General features: G+C 38.6%; 1 protein-coding gene across 3 annotated transcripts in view; it reads left to right on the top strand.

The window, feature by feature from the left end:
• Nucleotides 1-16,819, top strand: part of DTD1 (D-aminoacyl-tRNA deacylase 1) — a 213,320-nt gene extending 196,501 nt beyond the window's left edge. For all 3 annotated transcript variants that reach the window (XM_020986678.2, XM_020986653.2, XM_020986671.2), the window contains one exon: nucleotides 16,207-16,819. In XM_020986678.2, the coding sequence (XP_020842337.1) occupies nucleotides 16,207-16,257 (51 nt within the window). In that variant the 3' untranslated portion in view covers nucleotides 16,258-16,819. The remainder of the gene's footprint in view (nucleotides 1-16,206) is intronic.
• Nucleotides 16,820-22,670: the final 5,851 nt, after the last annotated feature.

The following is a 22,670-nucleotide window of genomic DNA, read 5'->3' as shown; positions in this document are numbered from 1 at the left end:
CTTTTGTGTTGAATTTTGGCACGATTGATTTGGTGCACACTCCAAAAAACAGACATCATAGTAATTACCCTTCCAAAATCTCATGCTTTTTTTTTTTTACTGATTGCTAGTTTGAGGTATTTGAAGTCTTCTTTTTCCTTCCCTTTAGATTAAATCTCTTAGTTTTCATTGCTAAAATGTCAGTTACATGGGCTTTTCACAATTCAGAGTAATTCTAATTAGGTTGGCTTCTTTCTCACATAAGGGAGACTAAACTTAGAGACTTAGATGCTCTCTGAACCAGTTGATGATCTTCACTTAGCCACTGCATATATAGCAGGTGAATTTTAAGCGTTTGAGCTTCCTGAGTCAGATATGCAGTAGTATAAATGATGACTAGAGAGCCCAATTGACCTCTTTTTAATAGGAACAGAATGTGAGGGCTTCATGTAAAATGTATCTTCCCCTGTCTCTTTTCATCATCATAATGAATCATGAGGCAATTAGATTTTTTTTTTCATGTCTTACTATCTCAACTGGGACTGCAGGCTCCCTGAAGGAAAGGATCATGTATCATATAGATTTTGTGTCTTCCACACCAACTAGTCCGGTACTCTGCTGAGGAGTATCATAGAGTCTCAAAGTTCAAAGGAATCTTAGAGGCCTTTTTTGGTCATTCAGTAGACTGAATTTGAGCAACTCTGTGATCCATTGGTGCAGGTTGCAGCTCCTCCATCCTGTGAGATTCTTGTACACCTCCTTCCATAAAGTCTTCCTCAGGATCTAGGGGCTATCCTCTGGGTAATTAAAACAAAAAACCCCAAAACCACAATTTTGTATATGTCAGTGCAACATTTTGAGTGTCCATCTATATTCCTCACTCTTACAACATGGTCAGCTAACCTCTTCTTCTGGTCATACCTGATCTTGATGATGTTGTTTATGCCATATTTTGTATGTAAGCTAACATTGGCTATCATTATTGGCTCCTATTTTCTTTACCTCATTCACAGTTTTGATTTTTCTGAGATTATGATTCACACTCATATAATGTCAGTAGGAGCATTGCTGTCTTCAAAAGATGAGGTCTGAAATAAGCCAGTAGTTTGGGATCATTGAAAACAGTGTATTGCTTCCCAAATACATAAGAACTTCTAGTCGTCATGCCATTAGAACAACATCAGCATTCAACAAATATTTGTTAAGCATGTATGGTGTATGAAACACTGTGCTGGGTGCTGAGCAGAAGTCCTTGACACTGAAGAGCTTACTTTCTATTGGGGGAAAGTATGTCGTTAATTTTGGTAGTATTGTCATTTTATTATATTGGAATGGCCTAGCCATGAACGTTGAATATTTCTCCAGCTATTTAAATTACCCTTTATTTCTTTAAGAAACACTTTGTAATCGAAACTAAACTGAGTCTTTTATGTGCTTTGGGAGATTGATTTCCAGATGTTTTCTGCATTTGGTAGTTATTTAGGATGGGATTTCCCTTTCTGTTATTGCTTATTGTGTTTATTATTATATAGGAATACTGTTGACATTTGAAGATTTGTTTTGTAGTATACCCTTACTGAAGCTATTGTCTCAATTAGTGTCTTTGTCTCATTGATTCTTAATCAGTCTCTCCTTAACTGTTTTTTCTAGGTCAGTCATTTTTTGTTATTGGATGTCTTACATTTTCTTCTATATTTTTTTTCAGGATTTGACTTTGTTTTAGTATTTCTTATTGTCTTATGGAGTTATTGGCTTCTGTTTGGTCCATTTTTCTTTTCAGGGAGTTTATTGCTTTGGCAAGGTTTCCTCTTTGTGTAAAGCAGGTAGAAGCAGTAGATAGAGCTCTAGACTTGGAGTGAGGAAGACCTGAGTTCAAATCCAGTCTCAAACACTTACTGTGTGACTCTGGGTAAACTTCTGTTTGCCTCATTTTCCTCAATTATAAAATGGAGATAATAACAGCAACTATTTCCTTGAACTGTTGTGAGGATCAAATGAGATAATATTTGTAAAGCACTTTGTACAGTACCTGGTATGTAATAGGTGCTGTATAAATGCCTATTCCGTCCCCAAGCTGTTAATTCTTTTTCCAGCTCTTTTATGTGTGGTTCTCATTTCTTTTCTAATTTTTTTCCTCTAGGGATCTCATTTCATTTATTTAAAAATTTTAAAACTTTGTTTTTTAAAGTCTTACTTCATCCCTTCCAGGTATTCTGGTTGAATTTGTGTCCAAGATGTGTTTTTCTTTGAGGCTTTGCCTGTAGATATTTTGGAGTCGTTCTCTTCTTGGTTTGTGTCTTGAGAGTTCCTTCACTACAATAGCTTTCTGTGGTTGGATTATTTTTTTGTTTGTTTATTCTTTCAGCCTATTTCTTGACTTTGGACTTGATGTTAGGAGCCAGGCTCTGTGCACTTTTGGAGAGGAAGATTGGGGCTGGTCTTGTTGCTGCTTTCTTAGGGGTGTTGACTGTTTTGTTTTTCCAAGCCCTCAGGGACAGCTAAGGCTGAGGGCCTGTAGGCTTTCAGTGCCTCACTACATGATGTGATTTAGGGCAATGTCTAATTGTTACCTCCCTCATCTGAGCTCTACAAGTTCCTGACCTGGGTTTAGGTCTGAGCAACAACGCATTGTGGCTGGCCTCATTCACTATCAGACAGCTGGGAAGCTGCATAGGTTCAGAAAGGTAGAACTGCAGGCTTCTATTTGGTCTGAGATTCCTGCCTGGATTGTTCCTCTGCAGACTTCAGATTGGGCTAGAAGCTGATCATGCTCTGCACCAGAGGCCTGAATTATACTGCGGATACTTGCTTGCTTTTGAACTTCTTTCCTGGTACACAACCTAGGGCATGAGACCATTCCTCACCACAGAGTGCCACTATTGGGCACAGAGCTGTTCCTCATTCTGTCTGAATATGTGACCTAGCACTAGGTAGTGAGAGACAAAGCACTTGGTTTTTCCTGTACGTATGATGCAGTCATATGCTCTTAAGTGAATATAGCCTAACAGTCCATATGAGGGAGACTACATTTCTCTGAAGTTTGTTGCCATCAGCATGATGTCATCTATAAACCGGGTCTTCTGGGGGACCTCACCATTTATGAGGAATCTCTCTTTGATTAGTTGTCTTCGCTGGACATTCCTCATGATGCCAGCAGATACATTTGGAGAGCACATATCTGTCTTGATGCTCTTTTTTGTTTATTTGTTTTGTTTGATTATAGCAGAGTGTCATTGAACAAAATTATATCTTTAAAGACTCTTGTGTAATTTTGACATATGGAGGACAGATGCCTTTTTGGAGGTAAAATCCTGTCAGGTTCAACTGACATTCTGAGGATTACAGCATTTCTACATATAACACACAGCAAATGTAACTACTTGTTTTATCAAATGGACAAAGTCAACTTAGTTGTTTTTTTTTCCCTCCTTCGTTCCTTAAATCTTCTTTGCTTTTCCAGTGGGAATCAATATTTTCTGTCATCTTCAAGGACAAATTATTTTCACCATTTTCTCCCTGGAGAAAAGATTTTTGAGTCACTTCTTTCAACAAGATTTTCCTTCTCCTTAAAAAGCCAAACAAAACATGCCAAAAAAAAAATTCCACTCCCATCCTTCAGTTCAACTAAACTCCCAGAAGTGTACCTATTAGTTTTGTTTTCTTATTTTTTTAATGATAAATAGCTTCTTAGTTTTTGCACTAGGTTTTCTTTTTCTGGCTGTAATGATGCTGCCTAAAAATGTCTGACACTAGTGAAACTGCATACTCCTTGATTTAAGTATTTACTCAATTGGAATTATTTTGTGAGTATAGCACACCGGAAAAACACACTAGCACTTCAGTTATCAAATGCAAGACTTGAAACCAGTGATTTTGGAACCTGCCTGCTTTTTTGTTTATTTTTATCAACTTGACTTTTGTGTGAAGAGGAGGAAGTATCGTGGGCTAATCAGGTCTCCTAATGAACCAGAGCACATTTAGTGAGACATCTTTAAGTCAGCCTACTGAAAAGAATGTTCCATTGATCAGCCTTCTATATAAGTGATGATCCCTCATTCCATTTCTGTATTTTATTGATTTATGCCAAACTTTCTTTGAAATCACAAGTCCATGTTTTATATCATCTATCTCAACAGTGCAAAAATAATGTGTACCATTGAAATGACCTTAATTTTGGCTAAAGTGTACCAGGGTGAGCTAAGATGGCAGAGTAAGAAGTAAGTTGCTCTCACCTTCCCTTACTCTGAAAGCTCAGAAAATATTGCCCCAGGAAAAACCCTGGAACAGCTGAGCCAGCAGAAAGACAACCCTGAGGTACCACATCATACCTATCAGATTGGCTAACATGACAAAACAGAAAAATGATAAATGTCGGGGAAGATGTGGGAAAATTGGAACACTGATGCATTGTTGGTAGAGTTGTGAACTGATCCAACCATTCTGGAGAGCAATTTGGAACTATGCCCGAAGGGATGTAAAAATGTGCATACCCGTTGACCCAGCAATAGCACTCCTAGGACTCTTACAATGAGACATCATACAAATGGGAAAAGGACCCACATGTACAAAAATATTTATAACAGCTCTTTTTGTGGTGGCAAAGAATTGGAAATTGAGAGAATGCCCATCAATTGGGGAACGGCTGAACAAGTTGTAGTATATGAATGTAATGGAATGCTATTGTGCTCTAAGAAATGATGAAAGGGCTGACTTCAGAAAAACCTGGAAAGACTCTTATGGTCTGATGCTGAGTGAAATGAGCAGAAAGAGGAGAACATTTTACACAGTAACAGCCATGTTGTGTGATGACTGACTTTGATAGACTGAGCCCTTCTCAGCAGTGCAAGGATGGAAGACAACTCCAAAAGACTCACAATGGAAAATGCTGTCCACATCCAGAGAAAGAACTATGGCATCTGAATGCAGATGGAAGCATACTATTTGCTTTCCTTTTCTTTTGTTGTTGTATTTTATTTCTTCTTTTCTGTGGTTTCTCCCATTAGTTCTAATTCTTCTGTACATCATGACTAATGTGAAAATAGGCTTAAAAAAAAAAGAAATGACCTTAATTTTTCCACATATAAATAATAGTGAACGTAGCAGAATCTTGTGTTGCCTTAGTGTAGAAACTACCTTGGTAAGGCCTGTCCTCGTTTCATAAAAAATTATTGAGCAAACATAGTTTCATTTTATTTTTATGTTATTGTGGTAGATGATACAAAGTTTTTTTTATATAATATAGAAAAAAAGTTTTCTGACTTTGGGAGGACCTTTGGACTTAATAAAGTAGTATTTTTAAATATATCTTTTTTGTGAAATGAGAAGTAGGTAAATAGGTGGATTACTGATTTATGTGACTTAGATTTATTTAGTGCTGTTAAGAGGGACCATGAAACATTTTATCAAGAAATTAATTTTATTTTTAGGAAGTTATTGATTTTTAACTATGTGCATAGGGTAACAATCTTTAGTTAGCCTTATTTTCTTTCAGTCTTTCTAAAAACTTGGTTATAGAATTAGATTAAGTCTCCAGTGACAGTTGTTTCTCATTCAGAAGAGGGGAGAAACCCCTTCTGATGTTTACTGGAATTGTTCGTTGTACTGGTTGCTATGGAGCCAGGATGGAGAAGAGCCAGCCTTCCACCAGCCTTCATTGGAAGCCTTAAGAGTTACATGATACCACCTGGATGGTTAAAAGAAGAGAACGGCCAGGGGTGGAGTCATTCCTTTTTGTAAAGGCCTACTCTATCTTCATTCCTTCCTACTCAGAGCCAAAAAGGGGAAACTTTCTCGTCTCAAAAGGTTTAACAGTTCCATGTCCCATGAGGCTGACAGGAAACAGCCAGGGAGGGAATCTGTCATTCTCAAATCATCAAGCCTTCTCAGCACTGAGACATTAGAGGGAAGACTGCCTTTGCACATGACCTGTTCAACCTTGTTATGTTCATATTGTCAGATGTGTTTACTGTATCAGATATTTATTTTTAAATTTTTCTTTTTCTTACAAAGAGGGGTTCAATCTAGTAGGAGGAGTTTCCCCCTTAGAAATGACTCTGTGCTGTAATGATAAAAAGTATCAACAGAAGGTTCCCTCTCCTACCCAGGGCAGGGATGTAGGGAACAACTGGGAGGGATATTTTCAGTAGCTTTCAGAGGGAAGCAAATTCTGCTTTACCTCATTATGACTGAATTTCAATTCTGAGCATATTGCTCTTTTCCAAAGAAACTTACTCCTCAGGTTGAATAATAATACATAGGTATGGTGTTTCTAAAATTACCTCAATGGGCCTCTCTGCTAGCTTTTACCTGCCTCTTTTATACTGCTTCCTAATAAGATAGTGAGCTGCTCCACTCTCAGGATACTTCAGACTAGTGGTCCATAGCCTTGGTCCAGTTTCCCTACATTATTGTGTTCAAGAAAAAACAGAAGGGGTAAAGGTTTTTTTTTTTAAAGGGAGACTTGAAACAGAGCATTGCCTCATGAGTGAGTCTTAGGATGTGGGTAGGTATCCTCAACTAGCATTTTCAAATTGCAGTCCAAGTGCTCCTGGTAGTTTTCTGGGTGATAAGCAGACTTGTTTTTTTCAGGAATGACTGTTACAGTAATCAAAATATCTATATTTTTCTAGTGTGCATCAGTACTTTATTTCTTATATTTATTACTGGAAACTTATTAACAACTTAATTCAACTCACATTAAGTACCTCCCATATCCAGAATACTTACTGTACCAGGTAAAAGGAGGGAAACAACTTTGAATAAGCCATACTTTTTACCTTCTTGGAACTTAGAAGCTAATACAAAAACGACATACATACAAGTCAACCAAACAATAAATCAACAAGTATTAAGCCCCTACTATGTACACTGTGCTAGGTACTAAGAATATAAGTACAAAGAATAAACAGTCCCTATGCACAATGAACTTACATCCTAGTGGAAGGGAGAAGAGAAAGAGACCAAGTTTATTTACATAAAGTGAATAAAAATAAATAGATACAAAGTAGTAAAAATCAAGGTAGTTTGAGAGAGAAGGCATTAGTGGTTTAGGGGAATCAGGAAAGGCTTCATGGTGCATGATTTGAATCTCGAAGGATGAGAGGGACTCTTTGAGGCAGAGCTAAGGAGAGAATGCAATTCCAGTGACATGGGATTGCCAGTGCAAAGGACCAGAGAAGGGAAATGGAGTGTCATGAGTGAGGAATGGACAGAAGGGCAGTTTGACTGTATCCCAGAGTCAAGAGGGGGAGTTATATCTAATGAGGCTGGAAAGATAGGTTAGAACTAGACTGCGAAGTGTTTTAAACATTAAAGGCAAATTTGTAATCTTATCTTAGAATCAGTAGGAAGTCACTGGTTGAATAAGAGAGTCATATGTCTCATCTGTGCTTTAAGGAAGATTACTTTGGCTGTACTTTGTAGGATGGATTATGGTGGTTAGAGACATGAGACTAATGTTGATGAAGTAATGTAGGGGAGAGGTGATGAGGGTCTGAACCAAGATGGTAGCTATGTGAACGTAGATGAGAGGTCAGATGCAAAAGACATCATGAAGTTTTAAAGCAGCAAGATTTGGCAATTGTTTGGACATGTTGAGTGAGGAATCAAAGATAATGCTGAGATTATTAATCCGAGAAACTGGAAGAATTAGAGGTACCTTCTTGAGAAATTGGGACATTTGGATTAGAGGATTAGGAGAAAAGAGAATGAGTTCAATTTTAGATGTGCTATATTTAAGATATTTTGGAAATAGCAAGTTTGAAATGTTCACTGGGGACCTGGTTATGCAATATGGAAGCTGGTGGGAGATACTAAGGCTGTATAAATAGATCTGAGATCATCTGCATAGAGATAATAGTTAAACCCATGTTAGCTGAAGAGGTTACCAAGAGAGTATAGAGGGAGAAGAAAATAGGGCTCAGGACAGAACTTGGGGGGAACATCTACAATTAGGAATCAAGATGTAGATGTTGAACCAGCCAAGAAGGCTGGGAAGATATGGTCAGACAAGTAAGAGGAGAACCAGGAGAGGTAAGTGTCATGAACACCTAAAGAAGAAAGGTTATCCAGAAGTAAGAGGTGGTCAGCCACGTCAAATGCAACAGATAGGTGGAGAGAAGAATTGAGAAAAAATTATTAGATTTGGTAATTAAGAGATCGTTGGTAACTTTGGAGAGGGCAGTTTCAGGTGAGTAATGAGGTTGAAAGCCGAGTTGCAAATGGGAGAGGGATTGAAGACAGCAAATGCACATAGTTTTGTTTTTTGCTAGGCAGTGGGGTTAAGTGACTTGCCCAGGGTCACACAGCTAGTAAGTGTTATGTGTCTGAGGCCAGATTTGAACTCAGGTCCTCCTGACTCCAGGGCTGGTGCTCTATCTACTGTGCCACCTAGCCGCCCCTGCACATAGGTATTTAATGGAGTACAACTGAGAAAGGGAGGAGAGATATAGCTGAGAGCTTGAGGTAAGGGATAGTGAAGGGGTTTTTAAGGATGGAAGAGACTTTGAAGGCAGTAGAGAGAGAGCAAGTTAATAGGGAGAGCTCAGAAATTCAAAAGGGAAGTGGTTGAGAATTCACTCTGATGGGGAAAAAGCAGCAGAAGATTGGATTAAGTGTACATGTGGAGGGATTTTATCTTGGCAATTATAAAGGCCATCTTTTTGTGGGAGAAAGGAGGAAAGAGTGGGAGATTTTATCAAGGGGTTTTGAGATGAAGGAGATGGGAAAAAAAGGAATTCAAGTTGAACGACCTCAATTTTTTCAGTAAACTAAAAGCCCAGGTTCTTAGCAGAGACAGTGGGGAGGAGGAAGAAGTGTGGAGAGCTTGAGGAAAGCAGAGAGGTTTAGAATAACTTCTATTGGAAGTGAGACAGGAAATGAATTAGAGACAAATAAAAGGACTCCCTTGCAGCAGTGAGGGCCCAACTGAGGTTGGATAAAATGAATTTGTGATGTTACCAGTCAGCATAAGCAACTATAATATATTTCAATGAGATTATTGATGTGACTATTTCCTACATTGATAAAAATTGCAACCCACCTATTCTTTCTTATTCTGTGCACTTCTCTATATTCTTGTATGGTATTTGTTTCAATTCATGAAACAAATACAAAATAATAAATGATAAATACATGAGAAGTATAAACAAATTACCTTTTTGAGGTTCAGCTGAAGGAATAGTCAGGAGTCAATAAACATTTATTAAGTGCCTACTATATGGCAGGCACACTGCTGTGGACTAGGGGTGCAAATAATAATATAGGTTCTGCCCTTAAAGAGCTTGCAATCTAATGGGGGAAGATGGTACAAAAGAAAGCTGAAAAAATGGTGGGGGAGGATGCTCCTGGAGGGAAGGCATTAGAATTAAGAGGAGTTAGAAAAAGCTTTCTGTAGAAGGTGGGGTTTTAGTTGGGACTGAAGGGAAATCCATGGAGGTCAGTAGATAGAGAGGAGGAGGGAGGGCATTCCAGGCATGAGGGTCATCCAGAGAGAATGACTAGAGGCAAGAGATGGAGTGTCATGTTTGTGGAACAGCCAGGAGGCCATTGTCACTGGATGGAAGAGTATGTATAGGGGAATAAGGTGTAAGAAGTCTAGAAAGGTAGGAGGGGAGTGGGTTATGAAGGACTTTAAATGATAAATTTTGTATTTGTTCCTGGTAGGGATTCAACAGATAGAAATGGAGGAAGAATTTTCAGTCAGTCAGTTAATAAGCATTTTTAAATGTGTCAGACACTGTGTTAAGTGCTTTGGGGATACAAAAAGATGCAAAAGATAGTCGCTGCCTTAAGGATTTCCCATCTAATGGGACAACAACAAGCAAATATTTACAAACAAGCTGTATACAGGATAAATAGGAAATAATTAACAGCAAGATGGCACTAGAATTAAGAAGGATTGAGAAAGGCTTCCTGTAGACAATGAGGTTTTAGTTGGGACTTAAAGGAACATAGCTGTAGAGGACAGCCTGAGTCAGCAGAGTGCAGAGGCAGGAAACACAGGGCATGTATCAGAGCAACAGTTTTATTTGCATGGAACATGGAGTATTTTGAGGGGAATAGCATGAGATAAGTTTTCAAATTCAAGGTGATCTAAAGATTATGGAGGACTTTGAATGTTAAGGGTGGTGAGTATAGAAGACACTGCAAGGGGTGGAGAAGAAAAAATGAGGATGCTGGTTATAGATAGCTTTTTAAAGAAATTTGGGGAATAAAAGAGGAGGTGGAGCCAAGAAGACCAAGTAAAGGCAGGGACTCCCTTGAGCTCTACCCCCAAACACCTTTAAATAATGATTCTAAACAAAATCTAGAGTGGCAGAACCCAGAAAAAGATGGAGCAAAACAAATTTCCAGCCCAAGACAACTTAGGTCAGCAGGAAAGGTCTGTTGCATCTGGGTGAGAGTGGAGCACAATCCAGCTCAGACTGTGCCAGCACAGAATGGGCCCCAGCAAACCAGGAGCAGGCCTCAGGGCTACTGAATCAATGGCAGCAGTGGCAGTTTCCAGATGTCAGTCCACAGACGCCAGAGTCAACTTAGAAGGTTGGCAAGAAAGGTCTGTCACACCTGGATAAGAGTGGAGCACAGACCAGCCCCAGTAAACCAGGAGCAGGCCTTGGGAGCCACAGAATCAGTAGCAGCAGCAGTTACTTCTGGAGCTCTCAGCCCATAGTAAGGGGTAAGGGAGTTGAACAACTGATCAGAAGGAGATTACAGGGGTCTCTTTGCTAGCACTGCGGTCAGGATTCCATTGCTTTGCCTGTACTCCAGTCCAGGTGGCAGTCCCAGGGCAAGGAAGAGCACTAGTACACCAGAGCTTGGGGCCACAGTTGGGCGGGGGGAGCCCTCCTCACAGTTCTGGGGTAGGAAAGAGTGCTTGTGATCACTTACAGACCAGAACACAGTCCAGGAGAGTAGTAAACACCTCTCCTTAGATTATACCACCTTGGAAGAACTGAAAACTTACAGGTCCCTAGAAATATCTCTAAGAATAGCTGCATAAACTCCTCAAACTTGGGGCAGTGTGCCCTTCACCCTGGAAGCAGAGCCCTACTTTAACAAAGTTAAAAATCAAATAATAGGGTGGGGAAATGAGCAAACAGTGGAAAAAACTCTGACTATAGAAAGTTACTATGGTGACAAGGAAGCTCAGAATATACACTCAGAAAAAGATAAGTCAAAAGCTCCTACATCCAAAGCCTCCAAGAAAAATACAAATTGATCTCAGAGCATGGAAGAGCTCAAAAAGTATTTTGAAGATAAAATAAGAGAAGTAGAGGACAAATTAGGAAGAGAAATGAGAGTGATGCAAGAAAATCATGAGAAAAGAGTCAACATCTTGGTAAAGGAGACCAAAAAAAATTGAAGAAAATAACATCTTAAAAAACAGACTAGACCAAATGGTAAAAGAGGTCCAAAAAGACAACGAGAAGAAGAATGCCTTAAAAAGCAGAATTGGCCAGATGGAAAAAGGCACAAAAATTCACTGGAAAAAAAAGGCTCCTTAAAAAGTAGAATTGGCCAAATGGAAAAGGAGACACAAAAGTTCAGTGAAGAAAATAAAATTAGAATTGAGCAAATGGAAGCTAATGACTTTATGAGAAATCAAGAAACAATAAAACAAAACCAAAAGAATGAAAAAATAGAAGGCAGTGTGAAATATCTTGTTGAAAAAACAACTGACCTGGAAAACTGATCCAGGAGATAAAAATTAATTGGGCTACCTGAAAGTCATGATCAAAAAAAGAGCCTAGACATCATCTTTCAAGAAATTATCAAGGAAAATTTCCCTGATATTCTCAAACCAGAAGGTAAAATAAAAATTGAAAGAATCACCGATCACCTCCTAAAAGAAATCCTCAAAAAGCTCCCATGAATATTACAGCCAAATTCCAGAGTTCCCAGGTCAAGGAGAAAATATTGCAAGCAGCCAGAAAGAAACAATTCAAGTATGGTGGAGTCACAGTCAGGTTGGTACAAGATTTAGCTGCTTCTACATTAAAGGATTGGAGGGCCTGGAATGTAATATTCCAGAGGGCAAAGGAGCTGTGATTACAACCAAGAATCACCTACCCAGCAAAACTGAGAATAATCCTTCAGGGGAAAAATGGACATTCAATGAAATAGAGGACTTTCAAGCATTCTTGATGAAAAGACCAGAGCTGAATAGAAAATTTGACTTTCAAATAAAAGACTCAAGAGAAGCATAAAAAGGTAAGCAGGAAAGGGAAATTATAAGGGACTTAAAAAGTTTAAACAGTTTACAGTCCTGCATGGAAAGATGATACTTGTAACTCATAAGAACTTTCTCATTATTAGGGCAGTTAGGCGGATATATATATATATATATATATATATATATATATATATATATATATATATATATAGGCACAGGTGTGAGTTGAATATGAAGGGTTGATATCTTAATAAAATTAAGGGGTAAGAGGGAAATGTACTGAGAGAAAGGGAAAGAGAAAGGGAGAGGTAGAATGGGGTAAATTATATAAAAGAGGCAAGAAAAAGCTTTTACAGTAGAGGGGAGGAGGGGGAAGGTAGAGGGGAGTGAGTGAACCTTACTCTCATCAGAATTGGCTCAAAGAGGAAATAAAATACACACTCAACTGGATATAGAAATCTTTCTTACTCTACAGGAAAGAATGAGGGGATGGGAATAAGAAAAGGAGCGTGTTATAGAAAGGAGGGCAGATTGGGGGAGTAGGTGGTCAGAAGCAAAACACTTTTGAGGAGGGACAGGTTAAAAGGAGAGGGAGAATAGAATAAATTAGGGTGGAATTGGATGTATGGAAATATAGTCAGAAAAAAAATTTTGAAGCAAGTTTCTCTGATAAAGGCCTCATTTCTCAAACATGTAAAAAACTGAGTCAAATTTATAAAAATAAGAGCCATCCCCCAATTGATAAATGATTGAAAGATATGAACAGTTTTCAGATGAAGTAATCAAAGCTACCTATAGCCATATGAAAAAATACTCTCACTATTGACTGGAGGAATACAAATTAAAATATTTCTGAGGCGCTACCTCATACCTATTAGATTGGCTAATAGGACAGAAAAGGAAAATAACAAATAGTGGAGGCATGTGGGAAAAATGAGACATTCATGCATTGTTGGTGTAGTTGTGAACTGATTCAGCCATTCTGTAGAGCAATTTGGAACTATGCCCAAAGGGCAATAAAACCATGCATACCCTTTGACCTAGCAATACCACTCCTAGGTCTATATCCCAAAAGAGATAAAAAAGAGAAAGGAAAAGGACATATATGTACAAAAATGTTTATAACAGCTCTTTCCCGGTGGCAAGGAATTGGAAATTGAGGAGATGCCTATCAATTGTGGAACGGCTGAAAAAATTGTGGTGTGTGATTGTGATGGAATACTATTGTGCTATAAGAAATGATAAACGGGCTGAGTTCAGAAAAACCTGGAAAGACTTACATGAGCTGATGCAAAGTGAATTGTACTATGTAGAAAGTAACAGCAATATTGTAAGATGATCAGCTGTGAATAACTTAGCTGTTCTCAGCAATACAATGATCCAAGACTATTCTGAAGAAATTATGATGAAAAAATGCTATCCATCCCCATAGAGAGAACTGGTGGTATCTGAATACAGATTGAAGCATACTTTTTAAACTTACTTTATTTTTCTTGAGGGTTTTTTTTTGGGGGGGGCTCTTTCACAACATGACTATTATGGAAATGTTTTGTATGACTACACATATATAACCTATATCGAATTGCTTGCCTTCTCAGTGAAGGGAGATGGGGAGGGTGGAAGGGAGAGAATTTGGAGCTTAAAGTTTTAAAAACAAATGTTATGAGTTGTTTTTACATGTAACTGGGGAAAAATGAAATACTGAATAAAAAAATTAAATGGATTTTAAACCATGCACTTATGTTACTACTATAAATATTAAAGTTGCCATCAGTTTAAAAAAAATAATTTTAAGTTCTTCCAAGGGGATATGATAAGGGGCAAGGTGTTTACTCCTTTCCTGGCCTGTGCTCTAGTCTATGAGTGACCACAAGCACTCTTTTCTGCCTTGGAACTGTGAGGAGTATTTCCTCTTTACCATGCCAGCGCTCCTCCTCACCCCAGGACTGCCACCCAGAATTGTGACCCAGATCCAAGCACAGGCAAAGCAAGAGAATCCTGCACCAGCATAGAGATCCCTGCAATGCCCCTCTGATCAGCCACTTGATTCCCCATCAGTCTGTGGGCCAGAAGCTCCAGAAGCAACTGCCGCCCCAGGGCCAAGCTTGGGGACTAGGGCTGGGACCTCGCTTCCTTCTCTCTCTCTCACTGCAGTCACAGAATTTTCCCATTGACCTCATAAGTTGTGTTTGGTGTTTGTGGGTTGAGAAGTCTGGAAACTGCCACAGCTACCTGCAGTTCAGTCCTCTGAGGCCTGCTCCAGGTTTGTTGAGGCCTGCTTTGCCTGCGCACCCACGCCGAACTGTGCTCCTCTCCCTGGTAGATGCAGTAAACCTTTCTGATCAACCATCCAGCTGTCTTGGGCTGTAAATTTGTTTTATGCTGTCTTTTTGTGGATGTTGCTGCTTTAGAATTTGTTTAGAGCCATTTTTTATGGATATTTGGAGGAGTTTGGGGGAGAGCTCAAGCAAGTCACTGCTTTTACTCCACCATCTTGGCTCCACCCCTAACCTTGCTGGTATGTGAAAAGAGCACAATTTATTTGGTCACTTGAGTATTCCTTGGCCTTGCCTTTTTTAGAATTGGGATGTAAACTGATCTTTTCCAAGTGGAGTTTTCCAAATTTGCTGGCATATTGACTGCCACACTTTAACAGTATCCTCTTTTCAGATTTTAAATAGCTCAGCTGGAATTCTGTCACCTCCACTACCCTTTATGTTAGCAATGCTTCCCAAGCCCCCTTTGACTTCATTCTGCAGAATGTCTGGTTCTAACTCAAGCCTATATGCCCAATATGGTCCTAGAGGACCTAGAACCAGCCTGGAGTGCAGATGCACTGGGATGTCCTCCGGCTGACATTGTTGGTTTAGTATAGGTACATACCTGCCTGCGTACCTACCCTTCTAGTCAGGAGCTGACCCATCTGGAGTGGTATAGGAGAGCTGTGTTACAGTGCTTAAAATGCTCTTACCAATGGTTTTCGTTAGCTTTTATCAGAATAATTTGTCAGGCAGCAAGCATTGTTAAAGGAGTAACTATGTGCTAGACACTGTGCTAAGCTATGGAAATACAAAGAATAGCAAACAACAACAACAACAACAGAGAAACCACAACCGACAAAGCAAAGTGAAAAAGCCAGGTCCTGCCCTCAGAAATACAACATGTAAATAACTGGGCACATATGTCATGGATAAAGATAGCACAGAAGGGGCAGCATTTGCAGCTCAAGGGTGGATTGGAGGGGAGACCAGGAAAGACCGCTTGCGACAAGTGGATTTTGAGCTGAGTCTGGAAGTCAGGCAGAATTAGAGGCAGAGGTGAATGAGCGTTTGTAGTGTTTTGAATTCTTTGATAAATGTCAGTAAAGTTAGAAATGAGAGGTCCTAGAAAGTAAGAGAGATTCACATTTTTATAAGGAAAAGACAGAATATTTTTTTCCCCAGAAAACTTGGTTTTATTGGTTATAGTTGATCATTTAGCAGTGTGGTGGCTCAGTCAGTTGTATTTTAAGTTAAATTCTCAGCAGTTTAAGGAAAGAACTTGTTTTGTTTTTTCCTCACACAAGATTCAGAGACATTCTTTGGACTCCCTTGAGTAATTTAATTCAGCAGCTGTTTATTAAACACTTGCTGGGTATAGGCACTAGTGATTTTAAAAAAATGAAACGATCTTTGCTCTCAGGGAATTTACATTCAATACTAAAGGGGATATAATATGTACCCAGACAGGTGAATAAAAATTAAATCAAAGAGCTAAGAGGGTACCATTAGTGGAAGGAGTCAAGCAGAGTTTCATTGTAAAGATGTGAGTACGTTCATGATGCAGAGATGACCTGTTCAGTTTATCTGTGTCAGAGATGGACAGTCAGACTCAAAATGGCCCCATAAAGTTAGTTCTCTTAGAAGACTCTGAGCTAAGAGAATAAATCTATATGAATGAATGAAGCTGGGTGTCAGAATCCCAGAAAGTGACAAGTATTTGTAAAATTAAATTTGATTACATCATATTGCAAAAGGGAAGTCTTATTCATCTTCTCTTTATTTTCTCTTTAGTGCATCATGTTTGGGCAGAAGTGGAACCTGAAGAATGCCCAGAAGACATAAAGTACCTACACCTCAGAAATGTGGATTAAAAGATTTGGAAAGGAAGTAAAAGGGAAAAAAAGCAAGACAGAAATTAGAAATCTATGTCATTCTGCATTAAAAACCAACCAAAGGAATGTTACTGTTTTCTGTTGTTGCTGTGGCCTAATAGTGAAAGTGAGTCATATCATTTCTCATTGTATTCTGCCTTTGGTTTATCCTGGCTTCTGAACGAGAGGCAAGCGTTTCAAATACATATGTAGCAACAGAGCATATAATTAAAATTACTTGGTTTCAGATTTTTTTTGGCTTGCATTTTGAAAGAGGCAGTCCTCTATCATTTAAAAGTGGATACTCATTGCATCTTCTGTTGTGTTTATGTTACTGTTGTGTACATTCTGTTCATGCTCTACACAACACTGGGGTAGTATGTAACTTTTGTGTCAGTGTTAAGGTACAAAAAAGAACAATTATCATTGACAATTTACTGTGTGAGCCTTGTGTATCTTTTAAACTTTCTCTTTTTTCTAAAAAAAAAAGTAAAAAAACAACAAACCACTTTGTTATTAAAAAAATTCTGCTACTTTTCTGTCTAATAGTATTTTTTCTACATAATGCATTGATTTTTTTTTTTACAAAAGATACAACTGAATGTGAAATGATATTTTGCCAGAAGTATCTTGCAGTATTTTAACTTCTCTTATATACAGGGTTATCTTATATAAAGGGTTCCCCCATCCCTCTTTTTTTTTTGTAAATTTTTAAATTTTAAACTTAAATACAAAATAAGAAAAAAAAGAAACAAACTTAAATATAAAACTTAAATACAAAATAAAAAAAACATTGCAATGTGCACAGCAGAACATAAGAGAAAATTCAAAATATAAAGCAATAAATTTCCGTTTCAAGAAAGCCTATATAATAAATACTACCCATTGTGTTCAGAGCCGTCCATGTTTTCTTTACTTCCCTGTAGGTTCTATTTTGTTCTCTGCTGTGCATTTTTTACTTTGTTCTCTCCCTTATCCCCTCTGAGAAGGCTACAATTAAGCAAACATGCACGTGTGTACACATACGTACATACACCCTTATATACATAAACATATATAGACATACATATATATACATCGATATCTACAATCACATACATATATACACACATACATTCATATGCATCTGTTTGTAAGACCATGCTGTACTTGTTTCTGCTCTGTTTCTCTGAGGGTAGATAACATCTTCCTTCATAAAGTCCAAGTCTTTCCATATTTTTCTAAATCCACCAAATCATCATTTCCTATACCACAGCAATATTCCAACTTTATATTGTCTAGTTATTTTAAATAGTCTAAAACAATATTGATTAATATGCCTGACATAGAGTTTCCCTCTTTTTCTCTTTTGATTAGATCTACTTTAGCTTTAATGTTGTCTGAGATCGTGATTACTACCTCTGCTTTTTTCCCCTAATAAATTCTACTCCTGATCTTTATTTTATGTTTCTTTGTATCTCTTATTTCCTATCCCTCCTGACTCCTCTGTTTTACTTCTACCTGCTACCTTGCCCTCCTGTTACTTAACCTCTCCTCCCCTCCAAGGATCCCTCCTTTATCCTCTCCTTCTCACTCTTTCCCCTTTCCCTCTTGTTTCTATCTGAATTTAGAAGACTTTTATAGCCTTCCAAATAAATGTGTTCCCTCTTTACCCCATTCCCATTAATCTAGACACCTTTCTGTGCCCCTTCCCCTTATCCTATTCTCTCACCCTCTTATTTCTTTCTTTATATATATAGAAGACTTTTAATCGCTTCTAAATGTGTATATTGTTCTGTCTTTAACCAAGATCTGGTGTGAGTGGGGTTCCCTCTGAAAATCCTTCCCTCTTCTCTATCCCTTTAGCCTTTTATTTCTTTCTGAATTAGGAGACTTTTATACCCTTCTAGACATGTATGTATTGTGTCCTTTTTAACCCATTCCTGATGAGAGGAGGGTTCCAGAACTACCAGCCCTCCTCCGCCAAGTGTTGGTTCTTCCTTTCGCACCTCATTTGTAAGGGATAATTACTCTTCTTACCTTTTCCTAGACGGTATTACTTTTTAGAATCATATGTTCAGCTCTACTCCAATCTTTCTTTCAAACTACCTACTTACTAATTGCTGTCTTAGACATACAGTTTATATTTTCTCATATAAAAAGTAAATGTTTCTCTGTATTGAATCCCTTGTAATTAGTCATTGATAGTTACCTTATATTTCTCTTTGATCTTGTGTGTCAAATTTTCTATTAAGTTAGGGCCTTTTTGCAGTGAAATTCAAAAAGTATGGTAGTTCATTAAATGCCCCCCCCTTTTTTTTGCTCAAGATTATGCTTAACTTTACTGGGTGTGATATTTTTGCTCTCAACCCCAGTTCTTTTGCTCTTTGATATGTAGTGTTCTAAGACCTGTGGTCTTTTAGTGTAGCCACTGCTTGGTATTGTATGATTCTAATTGTGGCCCTGCCATGTTTGAATTATTTTTTTCCTTGTTTCTTGTAATATTTTCTGCTTGAGCTGGGGGTTTTAGAATTGAGCTATGATATTCCTGTAAGTTTTCCTTGTAGGATCTCTTTCAGGTAGTGAGTGGTGTATTGTTTCTCTTTCTACTTTCCTTTGTTCTTCTAACATTTCAGGACAATTTATTTGATTATTTCTTGTATTATTGTATCAAGATTCTTTTTTTTTTGATAGTAGCTTTCTGGTAGTCAGATTATTCTTATGTTTTCTCTTGATCTATTCTCCAGATCAGTTGTTTTTCTCATGAGATGTTTCACATTTTCTTCTATTTTTTTCATTTTTTATATTTTGTTTTATTATTTCTTGGTCTCATAACTTCACTGACTTCCCCTTGCCCAATTCTAATTTTCAAGGAGTCGTTTTCATTCTTAAGATTCCAGATCTCCTTTTCCAGTTGGTTAATTTTCTTTTCATAATATTCTTGTTTTTCTTGGGTTGTGTTTTCAAAAAAATTTTTCCTCAGTCTCTCTCATTTGACTTTTAAAGTCTTTTAAAAGTTCTTCTATGAATTCTTTTTGGACAGGTGGCCATTTGACATTTCTCTTTGGGGTAAGAGAGGCCTTTTTTTTGCTTCAGTGTCCTCCTCTAAAGATGAACCCCAGTCTTCTCTGTTCCCATAGTAACTTTCTATGGTTGAGTTCTTTCTCCTTTGCCTGCTCATTTTTTTTTAGTAGGAACTTGTTGTAATCACCTGTAGTCCTGGGGTATGGGGGATGGTGCCTCTGGCCTTAGGTCCTCCTTCAGTTCTCCCCTCTGGCCAGAAACCAAGAACTCCACCCTCCTGTAAGTGTCCACAGCTAGTGGTGTCCCCACTCCCTTGCTTCTGCACTCACCAGGTATGTGCTGGTTCCTTCTTGCCCTGGACTGCATCTGGGCAGTGCAGCTGGGCTTGGCATCTCTTATCGGCGGAGGTTCCCCCTCAGATGCCCAACTCCCCACACTGTCAGGGAGGTGAAAATTCCTGTGGCTGGGGCTCAGGCTACCTCCCAACCCAGCTAGCCCCAGGGCTTGCTGTTTTCTGTTTCAGCAAAGCTAGCTTGGAGGTGTTTACTCTTCACTGGGATCAAATCTCAGTTGAGATTTTTCTTCAATCTCTGGTTGTCCTGGGAGAACCACTGTACTGCCCCAACTGTTGTTTATTTTTACTGCTCTACATTTGCCTTGAGGTGCTATTTTGTTTTGTTTCTGGGGAAAATCGGGAGAGCGTGGAATTTTCTGACCTACTCTGCCATCTTCCCAGAATCCTCTCCCTCTTCCCCTCTTCTTTACTTCCTCCTTCTCTTCCTCTGGTGGGATCGCATTTAAAGTGAAGTTAACTCATCTGCCATCATTTGCATTTAGTAATGTTTTAGTTAGAAGTGAGACAGAAATATTTAGGGGAAGAGAAAAGGTGAATAAGTTGGGAAGAAATTTTGTTGGGTGTGATGTTTCACACCTAGGATCTCAAGCTACCAGGGAGGCTTGAGCTGGTGGATCCTCTTGGGTTTGGGTGTTCTGATTTGCAGTGACTGGGTTAGTACAATCAGTCATCTGCACTAAGTTGAGCATCAGTATGGTGAGCCCTCAGGAACAAAAGGCCATCTTGGTTTTTCTAAGGAGAGGGGAACCAGGTAAAGTTGGAAATGGAGTAGGTCAGAAGGTCCTGGTACGTAGACAGACAGACTTTGTTTCAAAATTAACAGATGACATAGAGAGCAGAAAGCGAAAACTTAGAAATGCTGAGGCATCTCTCTGTAGCTCGTTATTAGGCAGTGTTAGGAAGCTTACAACAGGTTGTTCTTCACAGATTCTCATTTTTCTGGGAGGTGTGTGGTTTCCCATTTATGTAAGTAAGTGTCATAATTCCCATAAGAATTAAGGAAATACTAAATCCTTAGAAAGTTGCTTCTCAGTCAAAGGCTCATGCATTGTATCCTGTCTTTAAATATTTACTCTGGGCCTAGAGAAGGTCCACATCTTATTTGGTATTTGTGTAATAACCTGAACTGGGTCTATACAAGATCATTAACTCAGTTCTGGGTACCTGTTATTTAGGGTGACAAACTTGGAGTTGGGAAGACTTGAGTTCAAATCCTGCTGCAGATGCTTGTTATCAGTATGACTGGGCAAGTGCTCTCAACTCTTTCCTCCTCTGTAAGGTGGTGATAATAGTAGTACCTGCCTCCAGAGTTTGTTGTGAGATCAAATGAGATAACATGTAAAGTGCTTTGCAAACCTATAAGCACTTTATGAAGTTTAGCTATTATTATTGTCTAATCCAGTTATCTGTGGAATCAAAGTTTTTATTTTAAATTAAGTGTGAAAAAATTCCAAATTTAACAAAAATGCATTGTTTTTTTATTTTTAAATTGGGTGACCAAGAAAGTTTTTCTAATTTGCTTTATTCTGAACTAACTTAGTAAAAATCTATTGGTTTAAACATTGGGCTTATAAACCTATGGGGAGACCACTACTTTGCAGGGAAGAATACTAATTAGTTTTAGTAGCTCTGAGATGTGATCAAACACTGGTCTTTGACACTCATAACTCTGAGCTGAATCACAGTCACAGAATTTCATGACAGGAGAGACCCTCAGTGGCCATCTGGTTCAACTGTCACCTGAATTATTATATTCCTTTTTATTATATCCAACAATAGCCATCCACCCTTGGCTTGAAGATGCTTAGTGAGGGGAACCCTCTGCCTCCTACAACAGCCTATACTACTTTTCTATCACTCTAGTTATTACAGTATTTTTCTTTACGGCAAACCTATGCTCCTAGTTCTGTTTTCTGGTGCCAAGCTGAACAAGGTAAATCCTTCTTCCATGTGATAGGCTTCAAATACTTCGTCATAGCTAGCTATTATGCCTCCTCAAGTTTTCTTTGAGAGGCAGTGTTCCAAAGTGGTTAGAGAACTGGCCTCAGGAAGACCTGGAATCAGATCGTGCCTCTGACATACTGGCTATTTGACTGTGGGCAAGTCAGTTAACCACTCATTGCTCCTGCCCCCACAACTTCCACCCCCGATTTTCTAAGACTAAGTTTCAAGGAAGGTACAGATCTGCCCTCTGCCTGAAGAAGTCACAGCTCCAGTAAAACCAAACGAAAAAATTGTCTTCCCCAATCTAAACAACCACACCCACCTCTTTCAACTGATTGATTGTCATTTGGTATAACCTTAGAGCCTTTCTCCATTTTAGTTTACCTTCTATGGACACTCTTAAATGTGGTATCAAGAATTGAACTGTATTCCAGTTGATCTGACCAGGGCTGAGTGCAGCATGTACCATCACCTTCTTATTCCTGGACTGTATGCCTCTCAGTGGAGGCTAAGATCACATTAGCTTTGCTGGCTGCCATATTAGTGTTGACTTGCACTGATCTTCCAGTCTTTGAGGACATCTAGATCTTTTTCAGACAAACTAGTGTTTGACCATGCCTCTCTCATTTTGTTTGTGAAGTCCATTTTTTTATTGAAATGTAAAACTCTGTTTATGTCTTATACAATTTCATTTTATACAATTAGATCCATTGTTGTAGTTTATCAAAGAAGCACCTTTTGAAGAGGTGAGCTAAACCGGAGGTGTCAACCCATGTGGTCTGTGGGCCATATGAGGCCCCCAACATTGCCAAGTGCAGCCCTAGATTAAAATGTAATTGGGAAATATTTAACCAAATAAAGTACAATAAAACAGATATTACATTTTAAAACTGTGGCCCTTAGAGATCTTAATATACAAATTAATGGCCCCTAAACCCATTTCTATTTGAATTTGACACCATTTATTTAGACAATGTTTTGCCAATTAAGTTCAAATTCACTTCAAAGTGATGTGAGTGCTATAGGACTCAGCTGTAGCAATCCCACAGTGTGGGTGCTCTTTCCCGTTTATGCTTCAGTTT

This window comes from Phascolarctos cinereus, unplaced genomic scaffold, assembly GCF_003287225.1.
Source record: "Phascolarctos cinereus isolate Bilbo 61053 unplaced genomic scaffold, phaCin_HiC Scaffold_2;HRSCAF=192, whole genome shotgun sequence".
Classification (NCBI taxonomy): domain Eukaryota; kingdom Metazoa; phylum Chordata; class Mammalia; order Diprotodontia; family Phascolarctidae; genus Phascolarctos; species Phascolarctos cinereus.
The sequence above is the reverse complement of the archived record's forward strand: the minus strand, read 5'-3'. Positions and strand labels throughout refer to the sequence as shown.